Source organism: Callorhinus ursinus, unplaced genomic scaffold (assembly GCF_003265705.2).
Source record: "Callorhinus ursinus isolate GAN/ISIS: 27379988/994484 unplaced genomic scaffold, GSC_fseal_2.0 scaffold8, whole genome shotgun sequence".
Lineage (NCBI taxonomy): Eukaryota > Metazoa > Chordata > Mammalia > Carnivora > Otariidae > Callorhinus > Callorhinus ursinus.
In genome coordinates, this window is record NW_027397070.1 from 14,295,286 (window position 1) to 14,318,805 (window position 23,520).

At 32.7% G+C, this 23,520-nt stretch overlaps 1 protein-coding gene across 8 annotated transcripts in view; it reads left to right on the forward strand.

Moving 5' to 3' along the window:
* MIPOL1 (mirror-image polydactyly 1) overlaps positions 1–23,520 on the forward strand; it is a 346,606-nt gene that overhangs the window by 123,225 nt on the left and 199,861 nt on the right. For all 8 annotated transcript variants that reach the window (XM_073895119.1, XM_073895117.1, XM_073895116.1 and 5 more), the window contains one exon: positions 20,641–20,748. In XM_073895119.1, the coding sequence (XP_073751220.1) occupies positions 20,641–20,748 (108 nt within the window). The remainder of the gene's footprint in view (positions 1–20,640; positions 20,749–23,520) is intronic.

Below are 23,520 nucleotides of genomic sequence, written 5' to 3' on the forward strand. Positions count from 1 at the left end.
CAGGGAAGGCAAATCTATACCCAGAGAAAGTGTTTATTCCAGTAATTATAGTAAAGAGCAGTTTTAGTAAGAAAGTAGAAAATAGAAGTTTGTAATCCAAGAGTAGAGTTTCAAAGCTAAAGATTAAAGAGAACTAAGAACTAGATACTGCTTTGGGTATTGTTTAAAGATAGATATTATTAGAACAAACAAGTCAAGAAATTGTGAGGCAAGAGTGTTACATGGGTGACTCTTGCTTTTGTCTAAAATATTGGGAAGATACTTTCTTTTCGAATGTGGGAAAGTAACCTTGGTTGTTAGATCACAGTTGAGAAGCAAGTCATCCGAACCAGTGCTTCTCAAACTATCTGATGAAGGACCAGTTTTTTAAAAAATATTTTACACTGTGTTATGTATATTACTTTCATAAATATAAATGAATTACCAAAAAATTGAAAAGGTAAATAGATGCAAAATTCAACCATACCTTTTTTTGTTGTTGGGTTCAAACAGACATGAAATTGCTCTGAATTTTCTATAAAATGTTTAATTGCTTCCTCTGAATTTTAGTACTACCTTCACGGCACTATCAGTTTCAGACCAGTATACTGGCCCCTGGATCACACGTTCTAAATGGATAACAGAATCTTCAAAAATTGAAAGGATTGTTTAACGAATTAGTGGGTTGGAAATGACATTAGGGAACCAGGAAAATGCAAGTCCCTTTTCGTGCCTCTGAAGTAACAGTATGTGAAAGAAGGAGTATGCTCAGAGGGTTCAGAGAGACACATCACTGGAAGTGGGGTGGCTTTTATTTTGAGCTGAGAAAATAAAGGGATTAAATTTGAGATTGTAATGGAAGTATCTTGGTAATGGAAAAGTACCTCCAAAGGCCACAGATTCAAAAGTGCAAGGAAGGTAGGTAAGAGAGAGAGAGCTAAGCCAACAGAAAATTAGAGGTCTCATTGATTTTGGCAAGTTGAATATAGTAGCCCATTTTTCACTGAGCTTGTTCTTAAGTTAATCACTGCATTTGGATGATGTTCCTGGCCTTGCATATACACATCACTGAAACAATTACAAGAACATTTATAAATTTAGGAAACAAATAGGTGTAAATGATTGACTTCATTGAAAAACTAGAAAGTGTCCTGAGAACTGTCCCAGGTTTCCAAAGCTTTTGTTACAGTATTTAATAAATCAGTCCACAAGTGTTTACTGGTTTCCTATGGAGAACACTAGTTATTGTATTTACATATACAAAAGTAATTAAAGTCTTATTTCTCAAAGAAAATTCAACTTCTTGATACTTTTGTCATACAATTTTTTGTTTTTCTCCTGTTGTAATCTTAGAAGTTGGAGTGGCTTCTGTTAGGATTTTAAAATGTTTGAGCAGTGCATTTTATACAAGAATAGTAAGAATGAAGACTTAAGTAATTGACAGCTCTAGTGAGATTACAACATTTATAATAGCAAACAAAGTTTGCAAGCCAAGAGGCATCTGTTAATTCCAGGAATGCAATAACTGAAAAAGAGCTTAATAAACTATTATAAACTATGGCTATCATCCAGTGACTACTATTTCCTGAACTCTGCTTTACATTTTACAATAGTATAAGAAGCATCTCTGTCCTTTTGTGCAATAACTGCCAACTTAACATTTAGGTTATACTGTTGTTTGTTTATGGATTTTGAGAAAATCCATTGAAGTTTACTTAAGAACCAACTCATTACAATGGTATTATTTACTGAAATTTGTTTTCCTGACTATTAGCTAACTACAGGGCTCAGCATTGCAAGGTTATAACTGTACAAAAAAGATCAAAATACCACATTCTAGCTGTGGCATTAGCTAGAGAAGTAAAGTCATCATCTTGGAAATAAATGTCTTTATAGCAATGAAGAGATTATAGAAAATAAATAAGCTTAAATCAGACCTCTTTTATGTGGTAATTTTATAATTATTTTTTATATTAATTATTTTAGTTATAAAATATTGTTATAGATTTTAATTACTTCCCAGTTATTCATATTAAACTACAGAAATTCAGTACCTTTCTGATATAATTCATATCAAAGCAAACATTTAGTACAGTTATAGAAACTTTGTTATTGAAATTGAAGAGGAAGTATTCTTAATAAATTGGAAGTTTTAATTAAACTACTAGAATTGTATAATCTCAAGTCTATTTAAAATTTTAGGTGACCATCCTGATTATCTGGAAAGTACCAAATATTCTTAAATTTTATACAAACATATTTCTATTTCAACTTTAATGTATTGAGTATAATTATGAATTCATATAATTTGTAATGAACAAGTTATACATTAGATGTGAGATATAATTTTGGTGTATAGATTGCCATTTTCTTCTTGTTAGACTCTAGCAGATTGAGATCCTGAGAAGGTATGGACATGGTGAAAAGGTTGCCTCTTTCCAGAACAATGGCTACTACTGAAATCAAGGGACTTTGGTGGCATTTATTTTAGGCCCTACTTCATTTTTTTGGCAACCTATTTAGATTACTTCCTTGGATTTATCGTCCTACCCTTCCCTTCTTTACTCCCAGAACAAGGTGCCATAATATGTAGCCAGAGAATTAGCTGAGATGCTAGGAAAGAGAGATCAGAGAGGGGTAGGTTGAATGGACAAGTGATGTTAGTGTTGCCTGTATTTTGTGTTCAGGGAGTGTTAGTTGCATTTAAAGGGCTAAAGTGAAGCAGATATCTGTGAAACATTGAATTTTTAAAGTTCTTTTAGTTCCTTTTGTTATTACCATCTTATATCCTATAAATCATTTCTAAATGTGTTCTAATTAAAATCTGAAAATGGTGATTTATTAACTCTACTTTGTTAGACTAACTACGTTTGGTAGATTAGCAGTCTCTAATAACTCTATACTTTGTCAAAATAACTACATTTGATACATTAGCAGTCTCTAGTTGTTAGATGCTATGTAATTAAACACCATTACTAATTTATTTTTAATTTACTCATAATTTAGTAATTATTATCACTAACATATTGGGCAAGCCCTGGAGGAAAATTTCACTGCTAGGAGGTGTTTAGGAATTTAGATACATAATTTCATTTCCTATTAACTATTCTAGAAATTTAAGTTTACAGATATTAGAAAAGATATATTGAAAGTTATAGGAAATTGAAAAGGAAAAAATTTTTCATTGGGTGTTGTCAGTTTGAAACAAATGAAACTTATAATTCAGTTTCTGTATTGCAGCAAGTATTCTCTCAATAGGAAAAATTGCTTTTGTTCTCTTGAAAAATGATAGAAGCTTCTTGCCAGGACAGAGTCATTATTACTAATCTTGCCATGCCTCAAAAAAACAATTATAAAATTGGAAAAAATGTCTGAACAACAGACTGCACAGGAATTCACAGAGTGAACTCAGTGATTCCCCTGGCATTGTGCCTTCAGTCACTCTTTCTGACTCAGGAAGGTAGAGCTCAAGCAGAGCAGTGGTCTCGCTGCACTAAAGAAGAAATTTAAGTCTATTATTTGAAGCCCCTGAAAATTTGCAGATGATATTAAATGAGAGGTAACTGTCGTATGTTTGGTGTCTTACCATGGACCATCCACAATGTCTAGCATATAACTAAAAATACTAGAAGCAGGCAAATGTGACCCACAATCCAGAGAAAATGTAGTCAATAGAAGCAAATCTTGACACTTAAATATGTTAGAAATTGCAAAGTACTTTAAAGTATCCATTTTATATTTCTTCAAACACTAAAAGGAAAGATGATCCTAATGAGTGAACTGATGGGAAATATCAGCAAGGAAACAAACTCTAGAAAGAACCTAATTGTAAAAAATTGCAACATCTGAAGTGAAAAATTCAGTGGACAAACTTAGCAGTTTATAGACTGTACAATAAAAGATTAGTGAACTTGAAGACCAATCAATCAATAGAAATTATCCAGTCTGAAGTAAAAATGAAAATAAAACAACATAACCTTAATGGTCTGTGGGACTGCATCAGGTCTGCAACTGGAGTCCCAAAAGAGAAAAAGTGAGGCAGAATAAATATTTGAAAAAGGAATTTCTGAAGGCTTTTCAAATTTTATAAAAACAAGCTTATAGGGGCACCTGAGTGGCATAGTCAGTTGGGTGTTCGACTCTTGGTTTTGGTTCAGGTCATGATCTCAGGGTCGTGGGATCCAGCCCGGCGTTGGGCTCTGTGCTTAGCACAGAGTCTGCTTGAGATTCTCTCTCCCTTTTCCCCTCCTACTAGTGTGTTTTCACTCTCTCTCAAATAAATAAATCTTTAAAAACAACAAAGCTTATAGATCAAGAATTTCAGTGGACACCAGGAAGAATAAATACAAAGAAAATTCCACCTAAGCTCATCAAAGTCAAACTAACGAAAACCACTGTAAAGAGAAAATCTTGAAAGCACCTGAGAGGATGGCGACTGATACATACATGAACATTCCTGTGAATGATGGCTAACGTCCTATCAGAAATAATGAAAGTGAGGAGACAATAGCCAAAAACTTTAAAGGAGTGTAATGAAAAACAAAACAGGAAACTGTCAACCCAGAAGTGTATATATAGTGAAAATACCCTTCAAAAATTTTGATGTAGTAAAACTATTTTGTAGATAAATGAAAGATGAGACAACTGAACTTAGTAGATGTGTACTATGTAAATACAATGCTAAAGTGAATTTTTTCAATTCACTGGAAATGACATTCAATAGAAAATTTACAGGAATGAATGAAGAACATCGAAAATGGGAAATAGTTTGGTAAATAGAAAAGCTATCTTTTTAAATCTTCTCTTATTTATAGAACAGATTGCTCAAAACATAATAGATATAAAATATATGACAAGAAAGTGCAAAACAAATGGAATTTCACTGTTGGTTAGTTCTTAAATTTTATTTTATTTTGTTTTTTTAGATTTTATTTATTTGAGAGAGAGACAGAGATAGTGAGAGAGAGCACAAGTGGGGAGGAGAGGGAGAAGCAGGCTCCCCGCAGAGCAAGGAGCCCGATGCGGGACTCGACCCCAGGACCCTGGGATTATGACCTGAGCCGAAGGCAAGATGCTTAACCGACTGAGCCATCGAGGCACCCAGTTCTTAAATTTTAAATGAGGTGGTAAAACATTAACTCTAAGAAGACTATAACAAATTGAGGATATATGATTTAGTTTCTGGAGCAACCACAAGAAGATATAAAATGTCATCTGAAAAAGCAATATAAGAATTAAAATGGAATACTAAAGTATATTTGGTTAACTCAAAGAAGGTAGGAAAGGAGGAAGAGAGCAATAACAAAAGATAAACAACAAATAGATTGTAGACCTAAATCCAACCACAAGTAATTGTAAGAAAATGAACTAAGTACTCCAATTAAAGGCAGGTTTTGTGACATTAAAGGCAATAAATGGGACACAATTTTATACAGTTTGTAAGAAACATACTTGAAACAATAAAACAGATAAATGGAAGTAAAGGGATGGAAAGATACATAAGCTATAGCATGAGAAAGGTTCTGTGGCTATATTAATATCAGATTAAGTAGGCTTAAAGTCAGAGTATCACCAGATAGAGGGACATTTCATCAGGAAGACATAACAAACCTAAATATTTATATACATAATAGCATCTTCAAAATACAAAAAGCAAAAACTGACAAAGGAAAAAAATACAGTATTAGGCAATCACAATTGAAAATATCGACACTGTTCTCTCTGATTGATAGATCTAGACAAAATCATTACCACTGTGGAAGGCTTAACTTTTCATTCACTTTGATCTACCTGAAATTTATAAAACAATCAACAAATGTAGGATAAATCCCTACATTTATCTCAGTCAGTTGAGCGTTCCACTCTTGATTTTGGCTCAGGTCATGATCTCAGGGTTGTGAGATTCAGCCCCATGCCAGGCTCCTCACTCAGCGGGGAGTCTGCTTGAGATTCTCTCCATCTCCCTCTGCATGTTCACATGCTCGCTCGTTCCCTCAACCTCTCAAATGAATGAATAAATCTTAAATAAATAAAAATAAATAAAATAAATGTAGAATACTCATTCTTCTCAAGGTCATATGGAAAATGCTGGACTGGACCTTGAAATATTTAATGATAAATTTGAAAAGATTAAAATCATAAAGAGTATATTTTCTGTTCACAAGGGAATGAAATAAATTAACAAGAATAAGGTCTAGAATATCTTTAAATATTTGGAAATTAAATAGTTCCCTTTTAAATACTCCAGGGGTCAATGTAAGTAGAGAAAAGGAAATTAGAAAAATACTACAAATTTAAAATTATGAAATAATGTGTATCAAATCTTGTGAGATATAGCTAAAGCAGCTATAGTCTTCCAGAGGTTTATATCACTTTAAATCTACATATGGAGAAGAAACATCCACAATCAATTATTGAAATTTCCATCTTATGGATGAAAAAGGTGAGCAAACTAAACAAAATAAATAGAAGAACAAAATATAAAGAGCAGAAATAAATAAACAATAGAGAAAAGTAAGCCAGAGATGGGTTTTTTATGAAAATTAGTCAAATGTATAAGCCTTGGTAAAACTGAACAAAGAAATAAGTCAGAGAAAGAAAATACCATGTGATTTCACTCATATGTGGAATTTAAGAAATAAAACAAATGAGCATAGGGAAAGGGAGAGAGAGAGAGGCAAAACAGGAAACAGACTCTTAACATATAGAGAACAAACTGAGGGTTTCTGGAGAGGAGGTGAGTGATGATATTAAATAGGTATTAAATATTAAATAGGTGATGGGTTTAAAGGAGTGCACTTGTAATGATCACCAGGTGTTTAAGTATTGGATCACTAAAATTGTACATCTGAAGCTAATATTACATTGTATGTTAACCAACTGGAATTTAAATAAAAACTTAAAACTGAACAAGAAAACCCAAATTAGTAGTATCAAGAATGAATGAAAGGGTGTAAGTACAGATTCTACATTTATTAAAAGATAATGGTAGTATGGAGAATTTCATGGTACTGCATTTGATAACAGATGAAAGGGGTAAATTTTCTGAGAACAATTTACCAAAATTACTCAGTTATTCAATTTTTCTATTGTGTAAGTTTTAGAAAGTTGGGTTTTTCAAGATTTGTCCATTTCATCTAGGTTATAAGAATTTTTTTTAAAAAAGTCCTTTTATGGAAATATAAATGATCTAGAGTACTCAAAATAGTCTTGTAAAATTGGAATTTGGAGCATTCATACTACCTGATTTCAAGACTCAAAAACTAAAATAATCAAGACTGAGTCTTGTGCCAGTACAAATCAGAGGGACAGTGTAGAGAGCCCAGAAATAGAACTACTCATATCTAATCACTTAATTTTTTTTTGCATTTTAATAGCTTTATTGAGATTCATATGCCATTCACACATTTAGTGTACAATTCAGTATTTTCTATTGTATTTACAGAAGTGTGCATTCCCACAATTTTAGAGTATTTTAATCAATCCCAAAAGAAACCTTGTACCCACTATGAGTCACTCCTATTCATTCCCCCCAAAATACTCCTCCCCCAGGCTTACATAACTAGTAATCTGCTATCTGTCTCAATAGATTTGCCTAGTCTGGACATTTTATATAATGGAATAATACATGTGGTTTTTGTGACTAGCTTCTTTCACTTTGCATAATGTATTTAAAGTTCATCCATGTGGTAACATGTATTAGTACTTTTATTGTTAGATCAATACTTTTGCCAAATAATAATTATATGGATATACTACATTTTGTTTATTCATTGGTCAGTTGATGGACATTTGAGTTTATACTTTGTGGTTATTGTGAGTAATGATACCACGAACATCCATACAGTTTTTGTATGGATATATATTTACTTTTGTTTTGGATGTATACCTGGCAATGGAATTTCTGGATCATATGGTAACTCTTATGTATGACATCTTGATGAGCTACTGCTTTGTCTTTTTGTTACTGGCTTATTTCACTTAGTGTAATGTCCTCATTACTGTAGAATGGGTCAGAATTTCCTTCCGTTTTAAGGCTGAATAATATTCCATTGGTAATATATACCACATTGTGTTTATTTATCCATCAGTGGATACTTGAGTTTCCTCTACCTGTGATTATTTTGAAAAATGCTGCTAGGAACATGGGTGTACAAATATATCTTGAGATTGTGCTTTCAGTTCTTTTGAGTTTATACCCAGAAGTGGAATTCCTGCATCATGTGCTAATTCTGTTTTTCCTTTTTGAGGAACTGCAATCCTGTCCACAATGGCTGCACCATTTTATATTTGAACAGTGCACAAGGCTCTCAGTTTCTCCACATCCTCAACAACACTTGTTTTCTGTTTTTCTCTCTTTTCTTCTCTTCCCTTTTTTCTTTCTTTTTTTCTCTTTTACTCTTTTTTTTTTTCCTGGATTTTCTCTTCTGTTCTGGTCTGCATGTCTGCCTTTATGCCAGTACCACACTCTTTGGATTATTGTAGCTTTGTATGAGTTTTGAAATCAGCATATGTAAAAACTTTATATGTTACATCTTATTGGGGAATTGACCCTTTTATCATTATAAAGTGCCCTTCCTTGTAGTAGTTTTTGACTTAAAGTCTATTTGCCTGATGTTATTATAGCCACTACTGCTCTTTTTTGGCTCCTTTTTGCATGGAATAACTTTTTCTGTCTCTTCAATTTAAGCCTTTGTATGTACTTAGATGTAAAGTGAATCTTTCACAGACCACACATAGTTGTATCCTGTTTTGTTTTGTTTTTTATCCATTCTGCCAATGTATGTCCTTTGAGGAATTTATTTCAGTTACATTTAAAGTAATTACTGATAGAGAAGGACATACTGTTGCTATTTTGTTCATTGTTCTCTAAATGACTTATAGTTTCTTCAACCTGCATTTCCTCCCTCACTGCCTACCTTTGTTCTCAGTTGATATTTTTATAATGATTCGCTTTTATTCCCTTCTCATTTCCTTTTGTGTATAAATCTGTAGATATTTTCTTTGTAGTTTGCCATGGGGTTACATAAAATATCCTAAAAGTTATAGCAATTTATTTTTTTTTTTAAGATTTTATTTATTTATTTGACAGAGAGACAGTGAGAGCAGGAACACAAGCAGGGGGAGTGGGAGAGGGAGAAGCAGGCTTCCCGCTGAGCAGGGAGCCCGATGTGGGGCTTGATCCCAGGACCCTGGGATCATGACCTAAGCCAAAGGCAGACGCCTAACGACTGAGCCACCCAGGCGCAATTTATTTTAAAGTTGATAACCTCATTCACATAGAAATTATACTCTTTTACTGCCTCCCCACTTTATGTTGTCACAAATTACATTTTTATATATCATGTACTCATTAACATAGATTCATAATTATTTTTATGCTTTTGCCTTTAACTTCTGTAATAGAATAAAAAGTAAGTTTGTAAACCAAAATTACAGTAATACTGATTTTTATACTTGTCCATATATTTACTTTTACTAGAGAACTTTATAATTTCATATGGCTTTTTATTTACTGTCTAGTGTCCTTTTATTTCTCTTGAAGGACTCCTTTTAGCATTTCTTGTTAGGGCAGGTTAATGTTAATAAACTCCCTTGGTTTTTGTTTATGTGAGAATGTCTTAACATTGTCCTAATTTTTGACAGACATTTTTGACAGATACGGAATTATTTTTTGACAGGGCATTGGATTTTGTTTTGTTTTGTTTTTCTGTTCACCTGTTTAAATATATTGTCCCACTGCTTTCTGGCCTTCAAGGTTTCTTCTGACTAATCTGCTGGTAATCTTAAGGATCCTTTGTACGCGAAGAGTTCTTTTTCTCTTGTTGCTTCCAAGATTCAATTTGTTTTTGACTTTCAGTGGCTTGATTATAATGTATCTTAGTATGGGTCTTTCTAGATTTATCCTACTTGGAGTTTTTTGAATTTCTTGTATTTTTACATCCTATATTTTCTCAAATTTGGGAAGTTTTCAACCATTTTTCAAGTGAACTCTGCCCCCACTCTTTCCCTCTTCCCTTTCTTTGAATCCCATAATGTTATATTAGTCCACTTGATAGCACCATAAATCCCTTAGGCTCTATTCACTTTTTTTTATTATTTTTCCTTTTTGCTCCTTAGACAATAATTTCAAATCAACTTTGTTTAGGTTCACTGGTTCTTTATTCTGTCTGAGTGTGCTGTTGAACCCTTTTAGTGAATTTTTCAATTCAGATAATGTGTTTTTTAGCTCCAGAATGTCTGTTTCTTTTTTTTAATAATTGTATTAATTTGTTGGTATCCTCATTTTGTTCGTATATTGCTGTCCTGATACTGTTTAATTTTTTGTTCATGTTCTCCTCTATCTCATTGAGCATTCTTAAGATAGTTATTTAAAGTCTTTGTCCAATAAGTTTAAGGCCTGTGTTTCTTTAGGGTTGGTTTCTGAGGATTTATTTTGTTCCTTCAAATAGGCCATGATTCCTTGTTTCTTTGTATGCCTTCTGGTTTTTGTTGTTGAAAATTGAGCATTTGAATAAATATCCACATCTCCCAGTCTTTGTGGACTGGCTCTATACAGGAGGAAACTTTCACTAATCAGAGTTGTGTGACGGCTCACACCACTTTTTTTTTCTTGGGCCTTTTCTGGAGAGGAATCTTCCCTGGACCTATGTATGCTTTTTTTTTTACACCAATTCTCCCCTATACTTGGTTGCTTTAAATGTCCTTAATTTCCCTTAGAGTCTCACACTTGCTGCTTTGCAGGGCCTTGGATATATATTGCAGTCTTCTGCTAATAATTTCTTGACTCCAGACATCTGAGGCTCTGCACTTCTCCTGTAGTTCTCATTAGCCACGGTATCCACTACTGCTTTCAGCAACCTCAAACTTAATATCTGAACTGTGCCTTTGTTCCCATCAGCACTCCACATCAGACAAGGCGGAAACAAATCCCTTGAACAGCCTATAGATAAGCCAGAATGTTCGAAAAAAAAGCCCCTCTTTTTTGTCTCATCCAAGGAAGGAGCTAGGAATTGGGCAGTCTCCTCCCAACTGATATCACTGTGATGTGCCAGGAAGACAGTCCAGGAGGGGCAAGTAAAAATGCCACAGACTCTTCTACCAGTTTGAGAGTGTCTTTTTTTTGGTTGGGTGTCCATTTAGTTGCTGCTGATCCTTAACTGGTTTCCAGAATTCCCACAAAGCTTTGGTTGTTATGTTATTTATTTTTTGTTTCCATTGGAGAATTCAGGCCTGGAGCTTCTTAGTCAACCCTCTTGCAGAAGTCACTGTCATTGTGGTTTTGATTTGCATTTCCCTAATAGCTAATGATGTCTTGTCTTTTCTTGTGTTTATTAGCCATTTGTCTATGATTTAGAGAAATGTTTGTATTCTGATCCTTTGCCCATTGTTTAGTTTTGTGTTTATTCTTTGTGTTACTGAGTTATAAAGTTCTTTATGTATTATACTTACAAACTTTTTAACACATATATGTCATTTGTAAAATTTTTCACCTTTTTTTTAAAGATTTTATTTATTTATTTGACAGAGAGAGACACAGCAAGAGAGGGAACAGAAGCAGGGGGAGTGGGAGAGGGAAAAGCAGGCTTCCGCAGATCAGGGAGCCCAACGTGGGGCTCAGTCCCAGTACCGTGGGATCATGACCTGAGCCAAAAGCAGACGCTTAACAACTGAGCCACCCAGGTGCCCCAATTTTTCTCTTTCTTAATGATATATGGGACAAAAAGTTTTTTATTGTGATGAAGTCCATTTTATATTTTTTATTTAATGTCACTTGAAGGCTTAGAAGGTTATGCTTAACCCAGTTCAAAATTTTTTTTTTATCTTAAGATAAATTTTTACTCCTAAGATGTTTTCTCCTAAGATTTTTATAGTTTTGGCTTTTACATTTAGTTCTGTGATCAATTTTAAGTTAATTTTTCTATATGTTTTAAGAAAGTTGTCTAACTTCATTCTTTTGCTTGTGGCACTTAATTGATTTTAGACCAGGACATCAGGTCAGTCCAGTGAGGAGAGGTAAGTCAGCAAGTAGTGGTGCAGTAGCTGGTTATCAGTATGGAACAGAAAGGACTCTTACTTCATGCTATAATCAAAAATAAAGTCAAGGTGGATTGTAGACCTAAACAAGAAAGCTAAAATTTGAGAGATATTGTTAGAAACTTGAGGAAAAATATCTTTATTACATTGGGATAGCCAGGCATTTTAAAAAGGACAGAAATAGCTCTAACCATAATGAAAAAAATTGATAAATCTGCCTTTAATAAAATTAAAAATCAGTACTCCTCAAAGGCCAACTTTTAAGAAAATGAAAAGGTAAACCATAGCCTGGGAGAAAATATTTTCAATTCATGTATCTGACAGAGGACTTATATTAAATATGTTTAAATAATTCCCACAAATAGATAATAAGAAGATAAACACCCCCCCTCAAAAATGGGCAGAAGACCAGAAGAGAAACTTCACAAATATCCAGTGAACACATGAAAATATTTTAATTTGTAAATAGGAAAACACAAATTTAAAAGTGATACTACATCACATGCACTGCGGTATCTGAAATTAAAAAACTGACAACAAATATTGGTGAGGATGTCAGCAACCAAAATTCTGATCCACTGCTAATGTGAGTATAAGATGGTACAACCTGTTTTGAAAACTGCTTGGCAGTTTCTTGTACAGTGGAACAATATCCACTCTGTGACATAGCAATTCCATTTCTAGATGTTTACCCAAGGAAAATGAAAACAAATGTACATTGTAAGACTTTTAGAGGAATGTTTATAGGAGCTCATTCATAATATCCAAATAGTGAAAACAACTCAAGTACCATTGATTAACAGGAAAATAGCTTATGGTATATTCATAAGTGGAATACTGTTTTGCATGAAAAGAATGAACTATTTACGCACACAAACAGATGAATTTCCAATATATAGTTGATTGAAATAAGTTAGACAGAAGGTTACAGACTTAAAAGTTCCATTGTTTTTTATGAAGTTGAATAGGTGAAATAATTCATGGTATTTCAAATCAAATAATATTAGTTTTTGTCTCTTGATGGAGATTAGCTGAAAGAGAGTAGCTGTCTAGATTTAAAAATTTGTCAAAAAATAAATGAGGTATACACTCAAAATCTGTGCATTTCACTCTATATAAATTTCACCTAAAATAAAACCCCTACAGTGGTTTGGCTTATGAGGTACGATGAAAGTCTTCCATTTGTTTTGATACATTTTTTTCCTCTACTTCTGTGTCTTCTTTCCTCTGGTTTTTGGGCCCTCTTTTACTGTCTAGAATTTTGGTGTCTTACTACTATTCTTTCCTTATTATGGCTCTCTTGCATTACCGTACTGCTGCTGTATCCCAAACTTTTAAAGGTGCTGACTTGATGCTTCTTAATTGGGAGTTAATTGAAAGGCATATCATTAAATAGTCATTGTTTACATTTATAATTTTTCATCTTAGGAAACATAAATAATGCTATTTTTCATATCTCTGTATTTTAGAAATTAGTTATTTTTATTTTCATATACTTTTTCAGATATTTTTATGCTGTGTTTATACTTATAGGTATATTGATTGCCTAAATATTGTTTAGTGCATAAGCCTTTAATTTTAAAAGGAAATTAATATGAAAAAATAAGATCTCTTTAAATGAAATTCACATTATTTACTTAATAAATAGGCATTAGATAGCTTCAGTGAACCAGGTGCTAGGTTTGCCCTGGGATCATAAGTGGATGTGAGGGACAGTGTCAAGCAGATGGAGAATTTAGCATGTCCAAATTAGAGCAAAGTGTGCAGTTGGGGAAGAATAAGAAAATATGAAATGGGTCTGGGTCATGAAATGCTACTGTTATTTTCCAAAACTTAGTTTTATTTCTGGAAGCAAAGGGAGAGCCAATAAAGGATACCAAGATAGGGTAGATAGGAGTTAGTATGATCAATCAGAGATGTATTCTAGAAATAGCTGTCTGAAATATTTATTAGCTCTGAGATGCAACCTGAAAACACATGCACTTATTGGGTATGAATGAACTGTGTTAAAAGATAATAATTCTATGTACTAGCTAGTCCATATTCCATTCTGATCTATGTTGAATATTTTCTTATGTCAGATCTATGTACTACCTTAGAAATTATCTGTATCTCTAATTGTTCAGTGTTCAAATTTTAAAGTGTCATCATTGTTAACTTTTCCTGTAGTCCTGTTTCCATTCCTTTTGCTATTGGACATATGTGTGCAATCTATACATTTTTGTGATAAACTGAATTACATTGCATGAAATTGAATCCTTATTAGTTCCATGACTTTGAAGAAGTTATTACTCTCTGCTTCTACTTAATTCTATCCTATTATTACAATACCTAACTCATAGGTCCACATGAAGATTTGCTGATTAACACAATGTAAAGTGCTTAGAACAGGGCCGGGCACATACTAATTTTCACTAAGAGTTGATTGACTATCATGAGTAGTATGTGTATTAACCTTTATTCTGATACAGATATGCAAACCATGTTTTTTTTCAAATGAATAGCTTTTTAAACTCATATAATAAACAGTATTACAAAAATGATATTTTTAAAAGCAACATGCTAAATAAATACCTATATGCATGTTGATACCTTTGAAAATAATTGTCATGTTTACTAATCCTTTTACTTTGTGATTTAAAATGTTTCTTTAATCTTTTTTTGAATAATTCAGTAGTTTAAAATGAGTATGGAAGCTCCTGGGTGTCTCAGTGGATTGTGTCTGACACTTGATTTTAGCTCAGGTCTCAATCTCAGGGTAGTGAGTTCAGGCCCCGTGTTGGGCTCCACGCTGGGTGTGGAGCTTACTTAAAAGAAAAATGAGTATAAATTACCGTATTTGTTATTAAATCCCTAGTTATTTACTTTCTTATAGTGTTTTTAAAATGTATATATGTAATTAAGTTGTGTGTGTGTGTGTGTGTGTGTGTGTGTGTGTATAAATCTGTAGAAACATGTCATTGCCTGGCATGTTGCCTGGTGGGTACCGGTATATTGTCTAGTGGGTGCTCAGTGAATATTTACTGAATAACTATGTTTTCTATATGTTGTGTGTGTGTGTGTGTGTGTATACACATCAGCTACAGTACATGCGGTTTTAAGAGACTTGTTCACATAATTATTGTTTTTCTTTTTTAATCTTTGGTATTTTTAGAACTCTGAGTATTGTATAAATATTCATTTAAACCAAGTTATTGGTATTTTTCCAGGGCTTTGAAGAAACAAGTTACCCTTTGAATTTGAAAACTCTTTATTCCAAGTTATTGCAATGTGAGAAAAGCATTCTAGTTATTGTTTTTAAATCTAAAATGAAGTGATTTTTAAAGATTCTTCTAAATGAAAAAGAATAAAAACTTATTTATATAATCCTAAGTGCTCCCAAACATGTGCAGTTCAAAGTACATAATTCACATTGACACCAAAGTGTAGTTTCTGTTTTGACTGGAAGAGTCAGGTATTATTTTTTTGTCTGCAAAGGAAAGAATTGTATAGCATCCAAGAGGGAAGACATTTGATTGTATGCAATCAAAATGATCAGTGACTGAAAGCAGATTGCACAGGAGGAGAAATGGCAGCTGTTAAAAACTTATATAATACTAGAGAACTTTTTGTTAAAAACTTAACGCATGGTAATCTTTCAGAAAGTACACATAATACATTATATGTTAAAAAAAAAAAAAGACAGTAGGAAGGGAAAAATGAAGGGGGGAAATCGGAGGGGCAGATGAACCATGAGAGACTATGGACTCAGAAACAAACTGAGGGTTCTGGAGGGGAGGGGGGTGGAGGGCTTGGTGATGGGTATTAAAGAGGGCATGGCATGTATTGAATGGAGCACTGGGTGTTATACACAAACAGTGAATCATGGAACACTACATCAAGAACTAATGATATAATGTATGGTGATTAACATAACAATAAAAAGATACCTTACAAATAAAAAAAAGTACACATAAAACAATCATAACAATGTATTGTCTGCTTGGTATAATTCTTCAGAATTTACAATAAGAAGTAAGAGGAAAATACTGCTGAAAACAGATCTTGTATTAAATATGGGCCAAATTCAGTTTATAAAAATTTGCCATCAATTATGTTTTATATGTTTAGTTCATTCACATTATAGAATTAGTTTGGTTTGTTTATAGAGAAAAATTTAATCCTTCTTATCAGTGAACCTAGAAACCATAGAATCTCTGAGCCCTTGAGATATTTGTACCCTGCTACAACTGTCCAGCTTTTTTATTTATATCCCCCACTCATTTATTCCTTCTCACGTTATTTTGAAGGAAATTTACCAGACATAATATCCTTTTTATCCATAAATTTTATTGTGTCTTTCTAAAAGATATCAACTGTTGCTTAAAACATAATCTCATTATCACAACAAAAATATTAATAAAAACATTGTCAAACATCTGACTACTTTTCAAATTCCAGTGATCTCATAAATATTGTAACTTTCCTCTTTATTTTGAATCTGTATTTAAGAAGAATTACACATTGCAGATGATTGAATTGACTCTTAACACTATTTTTAATTTATAGATTCCCCTTCTATCTCTTTTTATCCATTAAATTTTTAAATTTTATTTAATTTTTTAAGTAGGCTACTTGCCCAGCGTGGAGCCCACCGTGGGGCTTGAACTCACAATCCTGAGATCAAGACCTGTACGTGTAACTGACTGAGCCACCCTGATGCCCCCTTGGAATTTATTTTTTAAACAAAATGAGTCATTTTTCTTGTAGAGTTACCTTATTCATTCACTGCATCTCTTTAGTGTTATTTAACACGTTCCTCTCTCTGCATATGGCAATTTGATCTATAGGCTTGATCAGATTTATATTAATTTTTATTACCAAGACTGCAGGTGGTTTTGTGTTTTATCTGGGAATGCATGTTGGTTTGTTAAAGAACTATGTTACTAGCAGTTCAGTACTATATTAATGATCTCAGTATAGTAATGATTTCAAAATTGTGATATTCTAACATTCTCTTTTTTTTTTATTAGCTTGAATACTTCTGTAGTGATTTTCTTATCTATTGTTTGATTACCTAGTGGTAAAGTTTATATAAGAAAGGGTAGATAAATTCTTGGCTTACTAGTGTTCCCCAATAGTGATAGAATTAGTTTTTTAAAAATTTTATTGTCGGGACGCCTGGGTGGCTCAGTCAGTTAAGCGTCTGCCTTCGGCTCAGGTCATGATCCCAGGGTCCTGGGATCGAGTCCTGCATTGGGCTCCTTGCTGGGCGGGGAGCCTGCTTCTCCCTCTGCCTGCCTCTGTCTCTCTCTCTCTCTGATAAATAAATAAAATCTTTATAAAAAAACCTTATTGTCATTATAAACTCAATAATTTAAACATATAGTGTGTCTTACAATATATTTCAGTTACTATCCTTATTTGATCATATTCTTTTATGTTTAGCTGGTGGGGGACTTTTCAAGTTGTCTCCTGAGTCCTTTCTGAGTCTCTTTGATAGTTCCTCAGTACTGATAGTTAATACAAAACTTCTACTAAGAACACGTGTTATTGGATTATATTGTACATTTCTTGTCCCAGAGCTGGAGTCAGCCATATATCCACGGAGTCCTATATTTTTAGTAAGAAATGGTACTTGGACCCATAGGGTAGGTGCTGGGAGTACTCATTGCTACTGGGTTTCCTGTTATTTCTACCCTTTTCAATGGGCAAAACTAGGAAATACACAAACACACATTTTTTTAAAGATAAAGCTCTTTGTATCCTTGTACTGACACTTCCAATGCAAATTCTGAACTGAAGGGCTTTTTATTTAACCTATTTTGTCTTTCATCTTTATCTTTAGTCTCATATGGTGAGAATTCTGTTCTCAGAGACTCTGTAACAGTATACAGATAGCATTTACCTAAGTTCAATTTGAGTATTAAAAAAAATTTTAAGGGGCGCCTGGGTGGCTCAGTTGGTTAAGCGTCTGGCTCTTGATTTTGGCTCAGGTCGTGATCTCAGGGATCATGGGGATCAAGCCACATCCTGGCTCTCCACTTAGCGGGGAGTCTGCTTGTCTCCCTCTCCTTTCATCCCTCCCCCCACTCATGCGCACGTGCATGCTCTCTCTCTTCCTCTCCCTCTCTGTAAAATAAAATAAATAAATCTTTAAAAAAATAAAAATAAAAAAATTTTAAATATAAAAATGTAAGAAACCTCCTAGGTCTCTTGTTTCTTTTCATTCATGAAAGTAGGAAGGATCACTAAACACTTGAAAGTGTAGCCCTTTAGGACACTTGCTAGTTTGAGTGGTCCCTGGCCCAGCCTTATTTTCTATCCCTCTTGTACTTCATGGCCATGAAAACTGAGCCCAAGTATGCAGTGTGGATAAATGCCCTCGGGTTCAAAAATAGCTTTATTGTTCTTAAGCCATACTTCTCTGTTTGGCTATAGTATTTTGTATTTTGTGGATCATGTAGGTAGGAAAGGAGTCTCTATCCTTGGGTTATTTCTAATTTACTTAGAAACACAAAAAATAGGTGGTCAGACAACTTGTGACCATGATTTCTCACTTTCTCCAGATAGACCCTTGATGTTTCTGCCTTCTCTCCTGTATTCTTCCTCTTTCTCCTCTTTCAGCTTATAAAATCATGTTCCCCAAATAAGCCCAGCTCAGATGTCATCTGTTCTATGAAACATTCTTTTATTCCATAGCCAAATTATCTACCCCACCTTTGTAACATCCTAGGTCATGTTTAGTCATTCCATTTAAGTACTTAATATGTAATAATTTTGTATTAAAATTAATTGAAAATGTAGAGGATAATTCTAATAAAGAATACTTCTACTAGATTGTGATGCTCACTGCTATGTCTTACTCATTTTCATGCCTCATGATTTGTGTTTTCACAAAACATTTGTATTTTGGTTGCATTTGTGACCAAATACTTGAATTGTTACAAGCTAAAGAAGGACAGCTGTAGAGTTTAATGTGTAAATCATGTGTCACTTCCAAATAAAGGCCAGATGATGTCATGTCAGAAAGGTTTCACTCAAATAATTTTTAAAAATGTGATAAGTGAATTAAGTTGTCACACAGCACACATGTTGGAATAGACTTGGCAACCTGAAATGATATGCCACCGTATCAGTCAATACTGTATTATATTTACAGAACTTAATTTCAGCAAAACTTTATCTGCTGTTAAATTAATATTTTAAAGTTTTGATTTTGCGATTATTTTACTTCATTTATAAATGTATTTTGGTTTTATAATTACATATGCAGGAGGCATGTATACTCAATGTTATATTTGTAAAACATCATTATATAAGTCAATATCATCAATTTGGTAAAACTTTTTCTTTTAAATGGATTTGTATCTTACTCAAGCAGGAGAAATACTGATATAGACTAAAGAATATTATACAGGTCAGAGGCAAAAGAAATCAGTGTCAGATGCCAATTTGGATTATGACTGTGTCTGGAATGTATCATAATAATGATTTTTAATTCATTAGGACAACTAGCCTTTTGTCAAATAATCTAGAATTAATTTTGTCTAGGTCTTGAATCAGTATGCATATTTATTTATTGGTTGTTACTTAAATATGCTAATTTTTTAGGTTTATTTATTTTTTTAAATAATCTCTACATCCAACACGGGGCTGAAACTCATGACCCCAAGATCAAGAGTTGCATGCTCTATCCAACTGAGCCAGCCAGGCAGTCTTTAAATATTCTAATTTAAAAATAGATGACTTAAGGAGAGATTTTTAACTTTTTCCTGGAAGATGGGTTTAGTACTGTATTCCTTTAGCTAATCCCCTAGATATCTTCTTATGGTCCTGAATGACAACACATCACTTTATATCTTGTACAATTATTGTGTAAAATGTTTGATATATTTATATGAAGATCTTGGATTCAAATGGCATGGTACTTCAATTATTTTTTTCAAAATAGATGCCCATTTATGCTTTTATTTATAATTTATTTTTTTAAATTTTCATATATTCCCAGTAGGTCAGAATATCATTTCATATGTTTGTTATCACTTGTTTTACTTAAAAATAAGGTTTAGTCAAAATAGAAATTAAAAACACTTGTTTCCTTAGTTGTTTCCAAACCTTATAGCACTCTATAGTTATTACTTTTTTCCTTACACAATTGTTTTCTTTAGATGTTTCTAAAAATCTAAAAAACCTCTTACTGTATATTTTATGATAATTGTTATTTTTTAAAAACTCAATAAAAAATCATCACAGAATATCATATTGTGGTTTACGTAGAACCCCATTTGATTTTTAGAAGCATGCTTTTATTCAGCCAAAAGATATGTAATAAAAACTGTTTGATTAGTGAAGAAAACATTTTTCAATGTAGTTTGACCTTAATTTTATGAAAAAATAAGTATTTTTCTAATTTTATGGTAATATTTAGATTAATAAAAGACAAACAATTGCAATTGAATTGCCAGACTACTATAAACATATGTTCGTGTTCATCATTACTTTTAACTTACTATTCTTGTTGCAAAAGATACCTTGTCTTTTAGAGAATGCAGTGGTATTATTTACATTAATTCATGTGGCTTGTTTAGAAAAAAAAAAAATGCTATAACTCCTTTACTTAATGGGATTCTTCCCCTGTGGCAGTGCAAACGGCTAGAGCAGGAGCTTCATCATCTGAAAGAGCAGAACCAGACTTCAGCAAACAACATGAGACATCTGACTGCTGAAAACAATCAGGAACGTGCTCTGAAGGTAAATCTCCATTCCTTCTTCCAAGCAAATTAAGGTTGTAAGCCCGTGGTGCCAGCTTTCTGTGCTGCATATATCAGTTGTGTACATTTCAGCAGAAGTGAGCTGTGGTGTTTGCCAACAACCCCTTCTTTAAACACAGATACAGCACCCTTCTGTTATGGTATTATTTTATTTCGTGTATGTATACATGAAAACAACGTATTTTCTGCATTTTGAGTGGTGGCATATTAATACTTTGGGTATGTGTTCATTCTGTTTCTGATTTTATGGTATACTGTTATCTTTTGTAGTTAGTAAAAATTGGCCACACTAAAAGGGAAAAAAATTAAACCATGAGCCTTTTCTTCACATCAATATTTATTACACTAATCTTGTGGTATTATTAACCCACAGAACTGACACTCCCTGAAGGGTATGTGAATATGTTTGCGAATTGAAATAGTTCTTAAAATGTTACTTATTACAAGAAAAGAAAGAAAATATAGTCTACCAGAACTTGAAACAAGTGAAGTGTATGTTTCATGACAAGAGGTTCTGTTTCATTGTAATAGAGATCCAATAATCACGAAGAAGAATGTCACTTTGATTCTACTACTTACATATTTTTTCTTATGGTACTTAGGACTTTCCATTCTCCTTCTTTGTCTTTGTCTCGCTTCCTAGCATAGCACCTGTGACATAGTAGTGGTTCCTGCCCTCAAGGTGCTTACTTTCTCATTAACTGGTTAAAAATAAAAACAAAATCATATGCCCAGGAAACAGAAAAGATTCATCCTTATTGCAATTGTTCAGTAAGACAAAATGTGCTATCAAGAATACTGTACTTTGTTGTCTTAAATTCATTTTTGCTACGAATTAATATTATGGCATTAGCAGTGCAACTCACTAAACCAGAATTATCTACCAAAAGTGAGAAAAATGGTGACATTTTGAAGTGGAAAATATGTTTCGTCTATCCAAAAAGTGTGAAGTTTTGTTGAAGTCAGATTTTTCTACAAATGTGTTTAGCTTCATTTTGAAATTTTCAGTAAGTAGTTAGGAATTTGTAGTAACTTTGTTGTCATTGTTTAATGCACGTTCTCTTCATTTCTCTCAAATTTATAGATCAGAAAATAAAGTGGAAAGAAAAGAAATGTAGATTCTTGATCACTTTTTAATTACCCCAAGGAATTTGCCATATGATTAAAATTTAGTATAATAATTTTTTCAAATGTATACTTGCAGATCGATAGTAACTTTGTTTTAAAGGCAGCTTCCATTATATGTGCCAATTTATTATTAGCATCAGGGACAGATTTCATGTGCTATATGTGACATGGCTATCTCCATGTAAAACAGACCTAGAATTAAAATTCTAGTTTGTTGAGTACATCATAATACCACAGTCCTTATTCTGGCTTTCTTTGTTGTGTATTTGTGTTAAACTGAATTAAATGTCACCTGCTATTTATGGAGAGAAAGAAATGCACATTTCTAAGAGGTTATTAAAATTAGAAGGTTAGATATAGACCAAAAAAACGGGAAGTTCAAAACCAAACCAAACAAAATCCCTATAAAATAGAAATCTCTATGAACTATAGACTATATAAAACAATATATAAACAAAGCTACATTTTTAATCCTGACAAATATACTATGTTAAAATCTTTTCTAGTTTCTCACCTTTTTCTGCATAAGTGTCAGATTTTTCTGTTGTCTTTTAATCTTTCATACCTTCATCCATTCACTAACCAACTTAAGTTTTTTGTAGAGTTAGGATAGGAGGAAGAATTTTTAAAGACTCATCAATTTAATCTTTTTAAAGCTCCAGTGTTCATTTTCACTCTTTTAAAAATGTCTGTCTTGTATAATACTGGCTTCGAATCATTTTTTATGCTATCCTTCCTCATGAGAAACCTTAAATTTATTATATATTTATATCTGCTTTATTCTGAATCATTTTTTAAAAATTATTCTTACCTTCCAGGGATGATGTTCTTTCTTTATTTGGTGTTTTGGTTACTGCACACTGTGTCTTCAAGTTGCCATATAAGTTATGAATAATAAGTATATTACCAAGCTATCTGATGAATCAACTTTTCGTCTCCTTTCTCAGCAGTATGCCTGTCTTTTACAGTCCACCTACAGGTATCATTTTTTTGTTAACTCATTCAATATTTAGTTAGTATCTAAATAAGCTTTAGGAAGAAATTTTAAAAAGAGTCAATGTCTCTAGGAGCTTTCAGTCAGTCAAGAATACTTCTAGTATTTTATCATAAATAGTACTATTATTGATATCAGTTAAAAGTAAATTTGACTAGGATAAGAGCTGAAAAATTAATGCTTTATTTAATTGTGTAATATTGAAATTCATGAAACAGTACTAGAGATATGTTTGGGAAAAATCCAAGTTAATGATTATATATTATATAGAACTTTCCAATTAATTATGGCAAATACATGATCATACAAGGAAATACTTTTTAATATTATAGTGCTGTTCAAATAATAAATCTTTGTTTACTCTAATAACCTGGAAATCCTAAATTATTTTTTATGTGGAACATAAAATCAGATTTTTGGTGATCATAATGAGCATTATTTTTGAAGTAGCATGGAATTATACTAGCTAAATTTGCTAGCATGGCATTTTTTTCCCCTACTTTTATAATGTTTGCAGTTTTCCCTAATAACAAGTAAAACACAGTGGTACCTATAGGATGAAGGGCTAAATTTATACTAATACTAGTCTGTACCTTGAGAGTTACTTTAAAAAAAAAAAAAGAGAGCTTA